At 39.0% G+C, this 18,172-nt stretch overlaps 1 protein-coding gene across 6 annotated transcripts; it reads right to left on the minus strand.

Moving 5' to 3' along the window:
* Positions 1–53: 53 nt before the first annotated feature.
* On the minus strand, positions 54–4,880 carry RBIS (ribosomal biogenesis factor). Of its 6 annotated transcripts, none has more exons than XM_081816202.1 (4): positions 4,726–4,880; positions 2,111–2,227; positions 495–611; positions 54–198 (listed from the first exon to the last, which is right to left on the minus strand). In XM_081816202.1, the coding sequence occupies exons 2-4, from the start codon at positions 2,222–2,224 to the stop codon at positions 127–129; spliced, it is 303 nt and encodes a 100-aa protein (XP_081672328.1). In that variant the 5' UTR covers positions 2,225–2,227; positions 4,726–4,880; the 3' UTR covers positions 54–126. The 6 variants fall into 6 exon arrangements, with proteins under 6 accessions (XP_081672328.1, XP_006727189.1, XP_030880781.1 ...); XM_006727126.3 differs by lacking the exon at positions 4,726–4,880 and adding an exon at positions 4,377–4,479; XM_031024921.2 differs by lacking the exon at positions 4,726–4,880 and adding an exon at positions 4,395–4,460.
* Positions 4,881–18,172: the final 13,292 nt, after the last annotated feature.

Below are 18,172 nucleotides of genomic sequence, written 5' to 3' on the forward strand. Positions count from 1 at the left end.
GATCTGTTTATGTAGTGTTTTAAAAATGTGCCAATGCCTGTACATTAACAAGATTTTTAAAAATAAAACTGTATAAAACATTTAATTTATTGGTCTTTTTGGGGTATCTGCTGTATCTCCAGTGTATTACAACTGAGCCATTAATCTTGTCGCTTCATCAACATTAACTGGTTCGTTTTCACGACACTGCTGAGGAATCTGAAGGGAGAAAAATATTGTATTTTAAAATGTAGATAACAGTAGTGAACAAAAATGACTTGTATATAATCTATTATCTAACTTAATTTCTTCTAGTCCTACCTTGAGAAGTAAAACAATAAATTCTCATATTTGGACTCGAGGTTTTAGAGTCTGACTATGACTCAATATGCTGCATATACTAAAAGGCCAAGTATAGTAGAGATCCAAATACTAAAATACATTCAACTTCCTGGCTTTAAAAAGTTGGGAGTTTAATTTATTAGCCATAACAAAAGGAACTGATTTCTACTCACCAGCTGTTTCTGCAAAGGTTCAAGGGAAAGGCCTTTTGAGAAATGGGCAAGTTCCTTTTGTATATCTACAAAAGCTTTATTCACTCTGTTAACTTTTTCATCATTCACAATGTTTATCTTTTAAAAAAGAAAAAAGGCATTAATCTACAATCTTGTAACCATTAATGATATAATATATCCAACTTTAATTTAACCTTGTTAAACCTAAAAATTCATCAGCCCTACCCATTTGTGGGGAAAATTCACACAAAAATTCTTATGGTCTTATTGGGAAATTTTAGACAAAGGTTCTGGTTTTTTAAAAATAAGAATTATGTGGACATACCTCATATGTAGATTTGGTATAGGCACAGATTCCATGACCATTATTTAATCAATCACTTCTTTACACTCTCTTTACTTTCCTTCTCTTCTCTCCCTTAATCAAACCTGCTTGGCAACCTAGTTAAACTCAACTGACAGCTTTTTCTGAGCCTAAAACTGAATCTGGAGGAAATCATGACTGACTGGCTGGCTTCACTTTAAGTTCATGACCACAAACTTTAATTTACCATTTATATAGTGCCTGGCAATCTTACAACCTCCATTTAGTAAGTTAGGCCATTTTCTGAGAAAACCGTTTGATCATTTCTCCAACCAGCCTGCCTATCCAGATTTCCCTCTCTTAGATCTTTCCATTAGCATACATAAAGCTTCTAGTACTCCTATTTGAACAAAATGATCTCCTGTCAGTCAAATACACGAAGTTTTTCCCTAGCTTGGGGCCTTTGTATTTGCTATTCTCTGCCTAGAATATACTGCTCCTAACACTTAACAAAACTTTCGATTACTTGCTCGTTATCATCTGGATTTTGGCTTCAATGTCAACTTTGAAGATAATCCTATGTAAAATTGTCACTCCCTACCCATATCATATCACCTAGCTTTATTTTCTTTGTAGCATTTATTAAGTCATAAAAATCCTTGATCAAAAGGCTTGATTTAGGTAGTTCATGAAAACTGAAAGATAAAATGTTACATTTCTATGACTACTATGACAATTACTAAGTCCTGAAGAGCTGACTCCTCCTACTACTTAAACTTGAAAACATTTCTTGAAGAATTTTCTTAAAGAATCTACTTAACCTTGAATAAATTTCCCATTTCTCAAATATTTTGAAAAGAAAAAAAAAACAAAAAAAAGAGAAACTCCTTTCTTTTCAAATTTTGCATTTTAAGAAAGAAAGTATCTTATGTCTTGCTTCTGTTAAGAGGTTCTTGAATATATTTGAGTTCAGACATATGAACTGTTTCCCATACCATGGTTTTTGATAATTTCTATGCTCTGATAAAACTTAAAACTGTTCTTTGGATAAAATCTTTAAAAAAAACAAACAAAAACTGTTCTTTGGAGCCTCATGCATTTGCAATTAAAGTGCCTTTTTCTTTTCATACATCTACATCAAGAAAACGAGGTAATTTTTTTCATTTTTTAAAAAAATAAATGTTTGAAATCATCTTGCCTTTGTGAGAAAGGCTAAGAAACTGTTTTAAATAATAGCATTCAGTTTTCCAGTGGCTTTACAACTATGCTTTGCCTGTAAACAATAGAATCAGAATATGTAACTAATACTCACCTTCTTAAGATTAGTAGTAACTGGTTTTGCTTTGTTTTTAGACTTAAAGTTTTTTTGGCTGGCTATATGAAATACATTCCTGGACTTCTGCCCTCTTAGTTTGTTCTTGGCCATTGTCTAGGGAAAAAAGAAAAGGAGCTCAATTAAGCTGCCCACATTTATGAACTATAAATGAATTTAAGTTTTTAAAGTAAAGCTACCAATTTAGTCTAAGAAATTCCATTTTATTCCTGATTATTTTTAAAGTTGCTGCATGTATTAAATTATTTCCATGTCTTTTGTCACTACCAGGTTTTCTGCTATTTGAGTGCAGAGTATGTATCTATCTAATTCTTTTGTCTCTAATACTTGGCCCATAGGAAGTACCACGTTAATTTCTGCTGGTTGAATTCGTTAATACTATCAACACAATTGCTTTCTCAGCTCTCTGTAGCATCTGACAATGTTAACCATCACCATCCATCCTGCTGGTTTACATATACCATTCTGGTTCCTATCATACGTTAGGATGGACTCCTATCTCCTTCCTTTTTCATTCCTTTTTACTTGCCCCACTTTCTCTCCTATGTACACTTCTTCAAAATCAGTCCTTAATCCTGACTTCCTACCTTTAATTACTTTCACAACTTCCACATCACCTCTATGTGAACGGCTCTTGAAACTTTACATATTTTCTTTGCTCTATAGCTAAACACACACTAAGCCTATAAATCCTACCTTAGAAACATGTCTCAAACCTGCTTTAACAATGCATATGAGAAAATTTTAAAAATATTAATAGTTAAGATTTATTGAGCTTATAGTATGTGTATAAGCACTATGTGAACATTTTATGTGCTTTAACTAATGTACTCTGCATAACTTTGTGGGAGGTACTATTATCCCCATTTTACATATAAAACTGATGCAAAGAGGTTAATTTGCCCAATGTCACACAGTTAGTAATCAAGAAATGATAGGATTCAAAGCCGGGGAGACTAGATCCAGAGCTAACATTATGTGATATGGCTTCTCATGTATAAGTGAACATAATGTAGTACTGACTAGTTTAGGACCGGATTACTCCTATAGTCCCTAGGTCCATTTGGTTAGACCATAGATTGGCAATCTATACCAACGGACCAAATTAGGTCAGGCACCTGTCTCTAAGTAAAGTTTTGGTAGAACACAGCTATGTCCATTTGGTTATGTATTGTCTACGGCTACCTTCCTGCTACAACTGTGGCCTACAATGCCTAATATGTATTTATTTAACAAATAATATTTATTATCTGGCCCTTTGCAGAAAGATTGCCAAACCCTGGCTTAAGTCATCTGCATTCAAGTCTATGCCTAGTGCTATGTGATGAACCTTCCCAATATTAAAAACTTTGAATGACTCTTCTAATGCATTAGGGGCAGTGTGCTTTGTCCTGGTATAATGCCGGAACCCCAAATTTAGGATAAATATGTCAAACATATCTCCTGCCACCTCTCTGTACACACCCATCCTAGAGTACTAATTGCTCTCTGAAGACACTCTGCATATTCCTTTCTTTCCTTTGCTCAACTTGTATCTCTCGACTGAAATTTATATCCTCCTTCAGTATCTAGCTTCAGTAAACTACTTAGGGACAGCAATGCTTGTAAACACCAATGGTACTCCTACTTAAACAAACAAACATGAACACAGGAAACTCATGATTACTACAGAGGAAGTAGAAAATACACATCATATCCCCCCAATTAAATAATCTAAAATCCTTAAAATAGTAAGCAAAATCCAATCACTTATCTAGTATTCATTAATAACTTACGATGTGCCAGGAGTGGTATAAAAGTGATAGACATAGAAAAAGTGATATACATATATGTGTGTGATACAAACACAGATACATGATATGTCTTGCTAGAGGCAGCATACAAAGGGACACAAGAGGGAGGAGTCCACCAGAGTAGTGGACTTGAGAAAGGTTCATGGAGACGGGAATACCCTGGGGGTGGGGCAATATTGAAATTCTCTGACAGCAACGTGAAAATTGGGATGACAAGAGACACAACGAAAAACTGGTACCCTGACAAGGGCTTAAGGCCCAAAAGGCACCGGGGTTTCAGGCCTGGGCCAGCGGGCCCGCTGCCCACTAGGGTTGCCTGAGGGAGGCAGCGCGCGACAGAGCCCAGCCTCCGGGCCTCACTGGCACGAGACCCACCAGTCCAGTCCCAAGCCCCGAAAACTACACGCCAGTCTGCCAGAAAATTTATTAACCTCTCCCCATACCCTCAATACCCTCGTGCAGCAACTCACGCTCCGGCTGACACCATCTACACGCAGATCTTCAGGAAGTTCCGGAGGTGGGGAGGAAGGAGCCAATCAAAATTCCTCCCACAGGCCGTAGTTCCGCCCACCGGACGAAGCCCTACCCACCCAGCGGAGTCTCACCCACAGAACACTGGCCTGCCCAGACGAAGCCCCGCCCACCGAACGTAATTCCGCTCACGAGCGGGTTCCCGCCCTCGTAACGTAGCCCCGCCCACAGAGCTAACTCTCTACTGTGTCTTCTAAACATAGCGAAGCCCCGCCTCTAGGGCGAAGTTCCACCCACCATGGGAAATCCCGCCCCAAGAGCGTCCCTTACCTTAGGCAGGATTGAGGACCAGTACTCGGCTCCGGCAAGCTAAGGGCGTTGGGGATGCAGCCAAGTCTGGACTTCCCGGGCGGGTAGGTGTATACAGAAAGCACTGAGGCGTTTCTGAGGTTCCGAGCCGCGAAGTCCGTCACCAAGTCAGCCCTCAGCCGCAGACGCCTGCCTGGCTCTGCCCAGGTTCCCAGCAGGTGGCGATGTGCGCCGCTGGATTGCGTCCGGGGCTCGGCTGGGGGTGCAGAGAACCTTGCGGCTGGGAGAGATCCGGAGCTATAATCTCCGAAGGGAACGTTTGTAATGAACGAAAGATGCTTTTCTCTTTTCCTTGCTTCAAAAAGAGAATTTCTAACAGCACAGCACAGGCACAAGAAAATATAAAAAGAAAACAAGTATCAGGGAACGTAGAGAACCTTAGAAGAAACATTTTTTTTTGCCTTCCGGTTGTGTCAGTTTGTATTTCTCAATTAAGACATTTTTGAGTTGAGGGGCCCCTGGCTCAGTCGTTAAGCATCTGCCTTCGGCTCAGGTCATGATCCCAGGGTCCTGGGATCGAGCCCCGCATCGGGCTCCCTGCTCGGCGGGAAGCCTGCTTCTCCCTCTCCCACTCCCCCTGCTTGTGTTCGCTCTCTTGCTGTGTCTCTCTCTGTCAAATAAATAAATAAAATCTTAAAAAAAAAAAAAGACATTTTGAGTTGTCTAGAAAAGTGACTCAATTCTACCAAGAGGAGCTCTCCATTAAAGTAACAGTTTTCCCATGTTTCTCTATTTATTTTGATGAGTTCGTAAGAAAAGCCAGATTTTAAACAAATGTAGAAGTACTAACATGTATCAGTTTATTACTTACAAGAATTTAGCCTACACTCTAAGTATCAAAATAAGACCACAATACCACTCCCCTTTTGCAAGGAGAATATTACTAAGGCTCATATTTTAAGCCATTGGCTGGCGTCCACGAAACTAGTAATGGACAAAACCAAACTAGGATCTGTGTGGGTTGGCCCTGGGTCAAATTTTCTTTCCTCCAAATCAGCCACTGGCCTGCTTATAGGAAGATGAGACACTTTTATAGTAAATCATGTTGTTATGTTTATGTTCATCACAAAATTAGGGAATATATTGAGGAAAGAGGAATAATTACCTGTCAATGTATGTTTATTCAAATTTTGTATTCTAAGAGTGACTTTTTAAAAAACACCTTAAAATGCTGGTATAAAGTGCCCATAATGTGTGGGGGCAAAACCAAAGCTACATAAATCTACATAAAAACCAAAGCTACAGATCTTTTTACCAAGCCTGAGTTATCCACAAATATTGAAGCAAATAAGGCAGGTATAAGTATGGTTCCTTGAATGTGAAGTTTTTGATGTATATATGGAAGACAAATAAATAGATGTAATGGAATGACATTATAGTATTTATGAAAACTTATGGGCCCGGTTTTTTTAATTTGAAATGGTGAAATAAAGATACATACACCAAAGGAATACAGGCAAGAGCAGAGGCATTATCTGTGGTGAGTGAGGAGTCATGGATTTCTGGTTTACCTTTCTCACCAATTAATAGTGTGATTATGAAGAAGTTACTTCATTTTTCTGTGCTTCCCTTTCCCATATGTAGATGACCAGAGGATATGCCCACTCCAGAGAACAATCATTATCTGCTCAGCATCCTTTCCGGGGAACCCTTCTTCTCCCATTAAGTGGTCCTGGTTGAGCTGATAATTACAGTCATCCTCTAAAGACTTTTCAACTAGAGCTAGTGAAGAATGCTGTCTCCTGCATTTAGTGTCTTTGTATTGGGATGATGTGAAACTAAGGCTGTTGTTAAGCATCTTCTCCAGCAACTTGCAGGAGACATGTCTGCAGTGGGAGAGAATGAGGGCAACATATAAAAGAAAACAGACCTGAACAATAGAACACAGGACCCTGATGATGTCATTTGAGTCTGGATTTAGCCATAGATGGAAGAAAGATCTATCCCTAGACTTCTCAGTTACCTAAGCAAAAACATTGTTTTATTGGCTTAAATTGTCTTGGGTTTTTTTTTTTTTAAATCATTTGTGCCTGAAAGAGTCTTTACTCCTGTCCAACCTACTTCACAGGAGTATTGTGCAGAATTAATAAAATACAAAGCATGAGAGCACAAGATATTATTAGGACAAAAGAAAGGATTATGCTAATTTTCTAAAAGCCATTTACTTATGAACCAAATGAATCTTATATAAAGAAAAAAAAAACTTCAAGTTTTCAAGTCTTTAAAAATACATGCAAATATATTTCCAGTTTTTCTAACGACCTTAAAGATGAACTAAATAAGTGGAGAAAACATTTTTCAGAAACCTTAGTTTTCCTGTTTTATTAAACTCAGCAATGCAGAGTTCTGTATGCAGATCTGGTCCTCAAAGAACTGTCTTGAAAGCAATTCAACAAGTAAACAGGGATGATGGTTAGGGAGAAAAGGAAAATGAGAGCACACATAAAAAATAACAAACCATTCATAACAAATCTCATAGCCCTTTATTGGAACAAAGCCAATCTTGTATAGATGATACTTTATGATAAACTTGTTTCATTGATTCAACTTTATTCTACCCACTGCTCAGTTTCATTCAATCACAATAGTCTGACACTTTTAAAAATAAGTCTGACTATTTTGTAGAATGTTTCATAACTGGGAGTTTTTCTGTTTCCTCATAATTTGATTCAGGATATACTTTTGGGAAAGGAGGTGAACAGAAATCCCACAAAAGTGATGCTGTGGTCCCATTGCATCCCATCAGGTGGTTCGTGATTTAGATTTGTCCCATTATGGGGATGTTAACTTTGGTTGCTTAAGATTTTTTTGCCAAGTTTCTCCACTACGGACTTACTCCTTTCCCCCTTTTAATCAATGAGTATTTTGTGAAGAGCAATTTGAAACTATGCCAATATCCCATTCCTCATCAAACTTTCATGCCAGTTTTGGTACTCGATGTTTCTTGGATAAATTAATTATTACTGTATTGATTCCCAAATTGTAATTTTTATATCTGTCATTCCTTCCAAAGTCATCAGTTAAGATTCCATTGTAAGTAAAAACTTTGTTCTCTTTCCGTTTATTTATTCACTTAGTTATTTATATTAGTACAGGCTCATGGTTGCTATTTTATTCATGGTTGCTATTTTATTATCATAATTTCTTTTGACATTCACATTTGGCCAGTGAGTGCTCCTTCACATATATCCTTTTGATTTGTCCCCGTCCTTCTTTGACCACCTTCTTACTTTTTGGCACAGCAAAGCACTCCAGGTTCATTTTGGACCTATACATCCCAAGTCCCAGAATTAGTCATTTCTCCATGGAGCCCTGGTTCCTTTTAGTGCAGAATAATATTTAGAAGCCAAGCTCTGGAATATTGATGCTTCTAGGCCTCAGTGGGCAGATCTACGCAATATATGCATGGATGTACATCCTGTTTGGCTGTCTACCTATCTATACATGTTCACACACCTCACCAACTGTATTTATTTCTATATGTAAAACTGTGAGTTTATGCCAGTATGTCCAATTCGAATTGAATACCATAGGATTTATTTTAGTTTCCTACCTTTTCATTTTTGTAATTTATTTCTCCATCAGTGAGAAACCTGGCTTCCTACATATATTATTCTACATATATTATTCTAAATATAAGTGCTAATCACTCATTTGATTTATCTTCCTGTTAGTAACCAATCTTCCTTCACTGTTGCCACCTCTCCCACCCCGACTTCATGCAGGTGCCCCCCTCAGCCCCACTGGGCTCACACCATCCACTGAATCATCCACTCTGGCGGCTGCCACCTGCAGAAATGGTTTCCTTACCCTGCTCAGGCTCTGACTTTCCCTAAGATGCTGCCATGTCCCCTCCCTTATTAAGACCTAATGTCTTTTAGACTTAATTATGATGGATGGAAGGAAGGAAGGAAGGGAGAAAGGAAGGAAGGAAGGGAGGGAGGAAGGAAGGGAGAAAGAGAAAGTGAAAGAGGGAAAGAAGAGAAAAAAAAGCAGATAGCAAAGTTTGGATTTTTATTCTATAGGCAATGAAGGATTCCCCTTCCCTCCACACCTACACCTACACACACACACACACACACACACGCACACACACACATCATATGGCTTGTTATAGGGAACTAATTTAGTTGGCAGCATGAAAGTAGGTTGGAAGAAGGCACGGTGGCAGGCAAGGAGTCAGGGGTTCAGGAAGTAAATGACAGAGAACCTGGGATAGCAGAGCACTTGCTATAGCTCCCCTGAGTATCAGTGCATGAAAAACAGTCAATAAAAATGATATGCATTTTGCCTTGCTGTATAGTTTCTTTGTGGGCCAAGTAAATAGTAAAGCTACCTTCCAATGAATCTGCATTTCTTGTGAGGGGCCAATTAGATCATGAAAATGTTCATGGTTGATTATGGAAATAGGGATTCTTTTTCTCTCTAACCCCTCAGTGACAGAAGCATTTAATTTTAGGCTAAGAATAAATATATCTATAACACAGTCTATATAAGAAAGTGGAGCAGAACAGACAGGACCCTCTACCTTTCTAACTAGGTCAAATTCCTGGAAACATCTGGAGGGTTAGAACCAAGAAATGAAAAGAGACCATTAACCCTTTTGGGGGAAGTAAAAATGATTCACTTCTGCAAGTATTATAAAGCTGCAGGAGGTAGGTCACAGGCTTTAGCATTTCACTATATATTTTCTATAATTCAAACATATTACTTGTATGCATGTTTGTCTCTCGACTAGTCCCTGTACTCTTCAAGGGCCAGTCTATTACTCAATCACCTTTGTGTCACCATTTCCAATGCACGGGAGGTATGGCATAAACATTTGCTAAATGAAATAAAATTCCCTGAAGCGTAAAAAAGCAAGCAAGATATTGTAGCCAATATACTAAAAATGACTTTAAAGCCCTATCACCTTTACCATGACTAAAAATAGCTAGAAGAACACTTCTTTTTATCTTCTTGTCACACTCTTCCTCAGGAATGCTAGATGCTCAACCAATATGTTTTAATTTAATTGAACAGATTTTTATCCGGGGTAATCCCCTGGCCCAGTGCCTAGAAACCCTGAAACTAAACTAATTATAGTCACAAAGGAGGGCTTGTATATGAAATATTTGAGGTTAAGAATGCTCAAATATGGGGCGCCTGGGTGGCTCAGTCGTTGAGTGTCTGCCTTCGGCTCAGGTCATGATCTCAGGGTCCTGGGATCGAGCCCCGCATCAGGCTCCCTGCTCCGCGGGAAGCCTGCTTCTCCCTCTCCCCCTCCCCCTGCTTGTGTTCCCTCTCTCGCTGTGTCTCTCTCTGTCAAATAAATAAATAAAATCTTTAAAAAAAAAAAAAAGAATGCTCAAATACATAGTCCTAAGGCAATAAAACTATTCAAAGGGTACATGAAGTCCTTTCACATTTTTTATGATGCTTGGTTAAAATCCAAGTAATGGTTAAAAATTACAGGAATTGTGGAATATTTAGCAGGTGCATGTTTAAAACTCAGAAAACTGGCAAAGGCAAAGAAGGCAGTGTGCTGTTTAATTACAATTTGACACTCCAAATTTCAACAGTATTTAAAAGTAAAAAGGGAAAGGATGCTGTGCTTTGTAATTATCAAGTTTAGTTGATAATGCAAATACTCACGCTGTATAAAGCTCAAAAATAATTTCGTTTTTCAGCTGAAATTGTTATGTTCAGAGTCCACACAGACTAAAGTCGACAGTTTTTGACTTTTTTCTTTGTGTTGTTTGATAGCAACACTGTTTGCTGAAATCCTACTAAGAATTACATGGGCATCTATATTTTAACAAACAAAAAATACTGAAGACTAAAAGTTCTTACAAACATTTGGCTCCTTAAAGACTTGATTTTCTTTTGGATTAGAAAAGTCATGAAGAGTCATTTTAGAAATGGAAAGTTCAGAAAAGTATAAAGAAGAAAACAAATAACCAGCAATGATTACATTCTGATTTTACTCTCCATCATCTTCCTCTCAAATGGGTTATTGTAACAGCTTTCTAGCTGGTTCCCCTGCTTTAATCTCTATGCAAACCCCGTGGCCAGAGGAATCCTGCTAAAATGTTAATCAAATCATGTCATTCCTCAGCTCAAAATCCCCAAAGTTCCCCACATCAGTCAGAATAAAAGCCAAAGTGCTTACTATGGCCTTTGAAGCCATATGTGACCTCCCTCTGCTCCTACTGCTTTCTTACTGTTCTGTATTCCATGCTAGCTGTGTTCCTCCTTCTTGACCCTTCTGCCTGGAGCACTCTCCTAAATATCTGCAAGGCTCCTTTCTCACATTCTTCAGATCTTCTCTTGATGTCTTCTTTTCTGTGAGGGCTTCCGTGACTACTTCTATAAAGTTCCAAGTCCTCCTACATTCCTTCTCTGCTATCCCATTATTGCCCCATAGCATACCATATATTTATTCATTTTGTTTTTTATCTGTCTCCTCCTGCTAGAATGTAAGCTCCGTACAGGCAGAGCCTTCTATCTGGTTTTGTTTGTTTGCTGCTATATTAGTTTTCTAATGTGTAACAAATCACTCCAAAATTTAGTCACTCACAACAACAATCCTCATTTATTATCTCATAATTTTAGTGGGTATGGAATTTGGGAGGGGTTTGGCTTGATGGTTCTGGCTCAGGGTCTTTCCTGAGGTTCAGTTGGCTGTTGGCTGGAGAAACAGTCATCTGAAGGCTTGACTGGAGGCTGAGGGATCTACTTGCAAAACGACTCACTCGCGTGGCTATAGGTTGGTGCTGACAGGTGCCAGGATGCTGAAATCCTCTCCAGGAGGACCTCTCCATAGGTCTGTCTGAGTATTCTCATGATGCGGAAGCTGGTTACTTCCAGGCTGAGTGATCCAAGAGAGCAAGGGAGAAACTGCAGTGTCTTTTATGACCTAGACTCAGAAGGCATACGCTATCACTTCCACTCCGTTTTATTATTCGTATGTGCCCATCCTATTCAGGAAGGAAGGAAACTACACAAAGAATTAAATGCCAGGAGGTGAGGATCCTTGAAGACTATCTTGGAGGCTGACTAGTGCAGCAGCTATATTCCTTGTGCCTAAAACTGCCTAGCACTTTTTTCAAAAAAAGATTTATGTATTTATTTGTTTTTAAAGATTTTATTTATTTATTTGACAGAGAGATAGCACAAGTAGGCAGAGCAGCAGGCAGAGGGAGAGAGAAAAGCAGGCTCCCCACTGAGCAGGGAGCCCAATGTGGGGCCCGATCCCAGGACGCTGGGATCATGACCTGAGCCGAAGGCAGACGCTTAACCAACTGAGCCACCCAGGCGCCCCTTATTTATGTATTTATTTATTTTAGGTGGGGAGGGGCAGAGGTAAGGAGAATCTTAAGCAGACTCCATGCGGAGTGCAGAGCCCAAGACGAGGCTTGATCTCATGACCCTGAGATCAGGACCTGAACCTAAACCAAGAGTCAGATTCTTAACCAACTGCATCACCCAGGTGCCCCAAAACAGCCTAGCATCTAAAGGTAATCTAATAAATGTTCTGAACAATGAATAAGTTCTACCACACAGATTTTCACAAATATATTTCTTTGCAGCTTTTTTTCCTAAGTAACATAAGCAGTTATGCTATGTTATTTATTAAAAATTGGAATTTCTTTCCAGCTAAAAATTTGTAATCTATAAATATAAACGTACTTATTAATAAGTATATTGAAAATATATTTATGTCTTTCTGAAATTACATCTTTTTGATATACAATAAGTTACTTCAACTCTCTTCTTATCATTGATATTCTGTTGTCTCTAGATTTTTTTTCTATTATAAATACATTGTGATGAACATCTTTGTACATAAACCTTTGAGAGGATCTCCTAATATTTTCTTGGGGAGCATGCCTAGGAATAAAACCTAAAGTTATAAACACTTAGAATACTTGATTTAAATTACCAAATTGTTTTCAGAAAAACCATATATTTTATAATTCTACCAACAGTGTATGAGCATGCCAAATTCACCACATCCTTATTGAGATGGAGTCTTGATACTTTTTAAGAAGCTGAGATTTTGATCAGGAAGAAATAGCATGAAGACTTCTTAAAAATTACTCATCTTTTGAACCTTGTTTCACGTTTATAGTTTAGTTTTCTTTTTTTTTTCTTTGTCATATCAACTGGTTGTTTAGGGATTAAAACAGACAGAATTTAGAGGGGAAGGGAGAAAGAGGAAAGCAGGAATTGGTATGATTATTGTTTCTGACTTGCACAATTGGGTGGATGGTGGCGCCATTTAATAAGATAGAGAAAACTGTGGGGAGGAAACTGGGATGGGGAGGAAATAATTAATTCCATTTCAGTCACCTTAAGTTGCAGCAGTTGGATACGGTTCAGTGGATCTAGAGCGATGCTGCCTAGGATAGTAGCCACTTGCCCCCTGTGGCTATCAATCACTTGTGGTGGGCTAGCCTGAACTGAGATATTCTACTAAGAGCAAAATACACATCAGACTTAGAAGACCTAGTAAGACAAAAAAATGTAAACGGTATAATTGTGTCAGTTAAGGTCCAACCAGGAGACAAAAAATCATACGATAATTTTAACAGGGAAAGTTGACACAAAGAATTATTAACTATAACAAGGAATAAGATGTAAGAGAACTATGAAGAATATCCTTAGGCTAAGGGAGAGTTTCCAAGGAAGGACGAACTTGGAAGTTGGCCTCTCTTCCAAGGTTGGGATTCAGATTACTGGAGAGGAATAGTAGCAGCCCACTGGGTGGCAGAGAAGTTCATGGGGTGGCCCAGACCAGAGCTGGCCCATAGTTGCCAGGCAAGCAGAGACACCCCTCTGGGCTTCAGTGGGCCAAGTCTGGCATGCAGGGGTGAAAAGGGACTCAGCACTGGGAACCGTGTCTCCGCAGGATGATACACAACCTAGAGGGCAGTGTCTATGTCCAAAGCACCATGGGAAACACCATCCATGGAGCAGGCTGCCTGAAGCTGGTGGGCAGGTGTGCAGAGGAGTTGAGGCATCTACCTGCCAGTGGGGAGGCAAGAGAGCTGGGATGGGTGGTGTTTCCTTCGGGAGTTCCGAGGAGAGGGTTACTGGTTTGGGGTTAGGGCTGTGAACTTGCTGAAGGACTAAACACTCTTGGGGTGAGGCTGGGCCACTGTGCCCCTGCATGTCCACCCACACCTCTCTCTGCCAGGAGCCCAGCAGAAGCAAGAAGAAAACAAAAATGCAGCCTGCCAGCACCAGGAAACCAGTCCCTCTTCTGTAATGTCCCTCTATTGAAAAAAGGTTAGCATTGTGCTTGCTGCAAAGAAGACATTCTCAAAGTTCCATTATCACAGAGCAGGTAACGTATGGTGAATTTAAAGTTGAGAGAGAATGCATGAATAATTGGCACACTCATTAATATTTTTTATATTGATTCATGTTAAAACAGTAATATTTTGGATATATGGGGTTAAATGAGATAAACCATTAAAACACACTTCACTTATTTAAAACTTATTTTTAATGTAACTGGTTGAAAATTTACAGTTACATATATGGCTTGCACTTGTGACTTATGTTATATTTCTCTTGGATGGTGCTGGAATAGATTTCTAAACTAGGTAGATGATGTCCATAGAAGTGGAAGTACCTAGGATGAGAGTATATAGAGATAAGGATCCTAGTAGAAAGTCCCAAACCCCTAAAATTTAAAAGTTGGTATGATGGTTAATGTTATGTCTCAACTTGATTGGGCCACAGGATGCTCAGATATTTGGTCAGCCATTATCCTGGGTATTTCTGTGAGGGTGTTTTTGAATGAAATTAACATTTAAACCAGTAGACTGAGTAAAGCAAATTGCTCTCCTTAATGTGGGTGGATCTTAATCAGTCGAAGGTCTGAATAGAATAAAAAAGCTAACCCTCTCCTGAGTAAAGCAGAATTCCTCCTGCCTGACTGCTTTTGAACAGAGACATTGGCTTTTTCCTGCCCTCAGACTTGAACTGAAACATTGGCTCTTCCCGGTTCTTGAGCCTGCCAACCTTCAGACTGGTGCTACATCATTGGCTCTTTTGAGTTTCCATCTTGCCCACGCATCCTGTAAATCTCAGGACTTGTCAGTTTCCATAACTGTGTGAGCCAATCCCTTATACTAAATCTCGTTTACACACACACACACACACACACAGAGTGTGTGGTTCTGTTTTTCTGAAGAAACCTTACTACTACAGTTAGGTATAGAAGAACCCAAGGAACACCAGACAGGATGGTTGGGCAGCAAATGGGAGCTGGGTGTATGTTCAGGAAGGGATTTTCCCTCCAACAAGAGGAAATTCTAGAACATATTAGTATGATGATGGCAATGATCAAGAGGAAGAGGAGTTGGTGCCATAAGTTATAAAGGATATGATCGTATGTGTTTGGTGGGAGTGGGAGGTTTTCCTAGGTAGGGCTAGTGCATCAAATCTTTAGTGGTCAAATGGTGGTATCCAGGCAGAGAACTTCTTGGAGTGTGTGTGTGGGTCTGTCAAACCTTGCTTGATGGTGAGATGGGGATTATTGCTCTTGAGAGAACAGACTGCCCTTCCCTAGAGGACAGAAGAGGGGAGGTAAGACTTATAAGTTCTGATGACAGAATGCCTGTTAGCACCCCTTATTCTATCTGTCGTTATATTGCAAAGAGTTGACAGCAAAAGAGTGAAATTGACTTATTTCCAAATTAGCTTATTCCGAGCTAATTACGATTAATTAAATTCTTTGACAGTTGAATTATGTTGCCCTGAATTATCTAGACTTTTCAACACTGATCTGATGTCTATACAAATTTATTTCCTTTTAAATAATCTTAGCTCTCTCCTTTTCTCTTTCCCACTTTATTTACTTTTATAATATGCTCAAATAAGATATGAAACACTATAAAATAGGGTGTGATAAATTCCTGTTAGAAGACTGTATGAGATTAAACAAAAGAACAAAAATGTAGAAGGTAGGGTTTTGGCAATGTACGTTCGTGTCTGACAATACAGGACAAAATATTTGGCTCCAGTTCCTGAAAGTTATAATCTGGAAAGTGATTTGAGAGGTGATTCATTGAAGCTACCTTTTCAATTTTGGTCTGAGTATTCCCATCTTGGCATGAAACCTGGGTCACTTGGGCAAGTCCTGCAGCCCCTTTAGGAGATTGTATTATGCAATCCTAACCTTAGGATAACCTTAAAATAACCTTAGGAATTGGAAATTAAAGAAATCAAAACCCCCATATAGTATCAGCTCCGTAAAACCAACACTTTCCATACCAAATGATAAGACATTCCTGTGGTTAATAAGTCCCAGCTGTGCAAATCATAGGACTTGAATGAAGGAAATGGGCACAGACTGGAGCACCTTGGACTTGGGACTCTGCAGATTGGGATTATGTCCCCAACTGTGTGGCCTGCCTCTCTAGGTAACTGAGGAACCTTGTTCATCTCAGTTTACTGCTCAGGAAAAGTCAGATGATAATAGCCACTTGGGTTCACGGTCAGAGTTTCTAAAAAGAATCCTTGAAAAAAAGTGCATCTCAGAGGAAGAGTCTGTATATATATGCCCTAATAGAATAATATTAATTCATATTTTGGTATTTTCTTAATATGTTACCATCCTTAATGACATTTTTATGGCTAGAGTTATAACTTACAAGGGCTGCTCATAACATACAGTGTGTGATCATTGAAGAGAAGAGCTGACTTAAGCATGGTTTGTTTCAAAGGAAGCTTGAACTGGATCTAATTGAATCAAGAGTAAAGTGGAGATTATGACCACATGTTTGGTCACGAAACCTCGGCTCTCTGGTCAGTGTTAATTTTCCTCTACTTGTTTACACTTCATGGTTATGAACCTGGACACAGAGGCTCTTTGTTAAGGAGAAAACCCACACCTAGTTATAAAAGATTATTTAGCAAGCTAATGGTTCATTAACTGGAGGAATTAGAAGGTTTCCGTTGCCCCAGACTTTTTTTGGAAAAAAATAAAACCTACAAAAAAATTGTAAGAGTAGTAACATGAGAACCCAAACATCCTTCAGCTAGATTCACCAATTATTGACTGAGGCGTCTGAGAGTTGCAGACATGAAGGTACTTTGGCCCTACTGCTTTGGCGTCCATCTCCTAAAATATTGCCAGTATCATCACCACACCTATGAAAATTAACATCAATAATTCATTTCAATAATATCACCTACATGTGGTCTGTATTTACATTTCTTTAACTGTCCGCAGTTGCATCTTTTTTCCCAACCTAGGATCCAACTGAGGGTCACACATTATGTTTGGTTGTGGCATGTATTTTGTCTCTTAATCCCAGGCTGAGTGAATATCCTAATCCCAATAGCATTTCACCTAGAAGTTTTAGCACCCATTACTGATCCTTGCCTGAGCCAAATACTACACTGGCCTTGCAAAAATGATTGTTTTATGATTCTATCATTTTATCTGTATTTAGTAGCTTACATTCTCTCATAAAGAACCATTTTCTCTCTTTCTCTTTCTTTCAGTATCACTGTGGACTCATGGATATTTTGGGGAGTGGAAGTTACAATCTATTACTATTATTATTCTTTTTGATGGCCAAGTTGTCCCAAATTTGACAGTGGACCTCCTACATGCTACATCCTCTGTGTGTGTGTGTGTGTTTTACATGACTCCATTAGTATTTTGTGGGTTTATTTTGCTAATTTTTAAGAAAGACTATTATAGTAATTTTGGGTTCACAACAAAATTGAGAGGAAGGTACAGAGAGTTCCCATATAATCTCTAACCCTTGTCCCCAACATGCTTAGCCTCCTCCATTATCAACTTGTTCCACCAGAGGCTATATTTATTACAAATGATGAACTTATCACCCAAAGTTCATAGTTTACCTTAGGGTTCACTCTTGGTGTTTTATATTCTGTGGTTTTGGACAAATGTATTCATCATTGTAATAAACAAGAGTATTTTTCTTTTAGAGAGGGAGAGGGTGTGAGGAAGAAGAGAGGGAGAAAGAGAGAATAAGGGAGAATCTTAAGCGGGCTCCATGCCCAGCACAGAGCCTGATGCAGGGCTTCATCTCACAACCGTGAAATCATGACCTGAGCTGAAATCAAGAGTTGGACACTTAACCGACTGAGCCACTCAGGCACCCCTCATACAGAGTATTTTTTTTTTTGTATTTATCCCTTTATTTATTTATTTATTTTAATTTTATTATGTTATGTTAGTCACCATACAATACATCATTAATTTTTGATGTAGTGATCCACGATCCATTATTATCGTATAACACCCAGTGCTCCATGCAGTACGTGCCCTCCTTAATACCCATCACCGGGCTAACCAATTCCCCCTCCCCCCTCCCCTCTAGAACCCTGTTTGTTTCTCAGGTCCATAGTCTCTCATGGTTCATCTCCCCCTCCGATT

This window comes from Leptonychotes weddellii, chromosome 4, assembly GCF_054177405.1.
Source record: "Leptonychotes weddellii isolate Sample4059 chromosome 4, ASM5417740v2, whole genome shotgun sequence".
Lineage (NCBI taxonomy): Eukaryota > Metazoa > Chordata > Mammalia > Carnivora > Phocidae > Leptonychotes > Leptonychotes weddellii.

What these genes read in the sequence shown, in the direction of transcription:
- RBIS (XM_081816202.1), bottom strand. Translation starts at nt 2,224, where the DNA reads ATGGCCAAGAACAAACTAAGAGGGCAGAAGTCCAGGAATGTATTTCAT. An exon ending in TTACTACTAATCTTAAGAAG is followed by an intron (nt 612 to 2,110) that starts GTGAGTATTAGT and finishes CTTTTTTAAAAG; the next exon opens with ATAAACATTGTGAATGATGA. An exon ending in AACCTTTGCAGAAACAGCTG is followed by an intron (nt 199 to 494) that starts GTGAGTAGAAAT and finishes TTCTCCCTTCAG; the next exon opens with ATTCCTCAGCAGTGTCGTGA.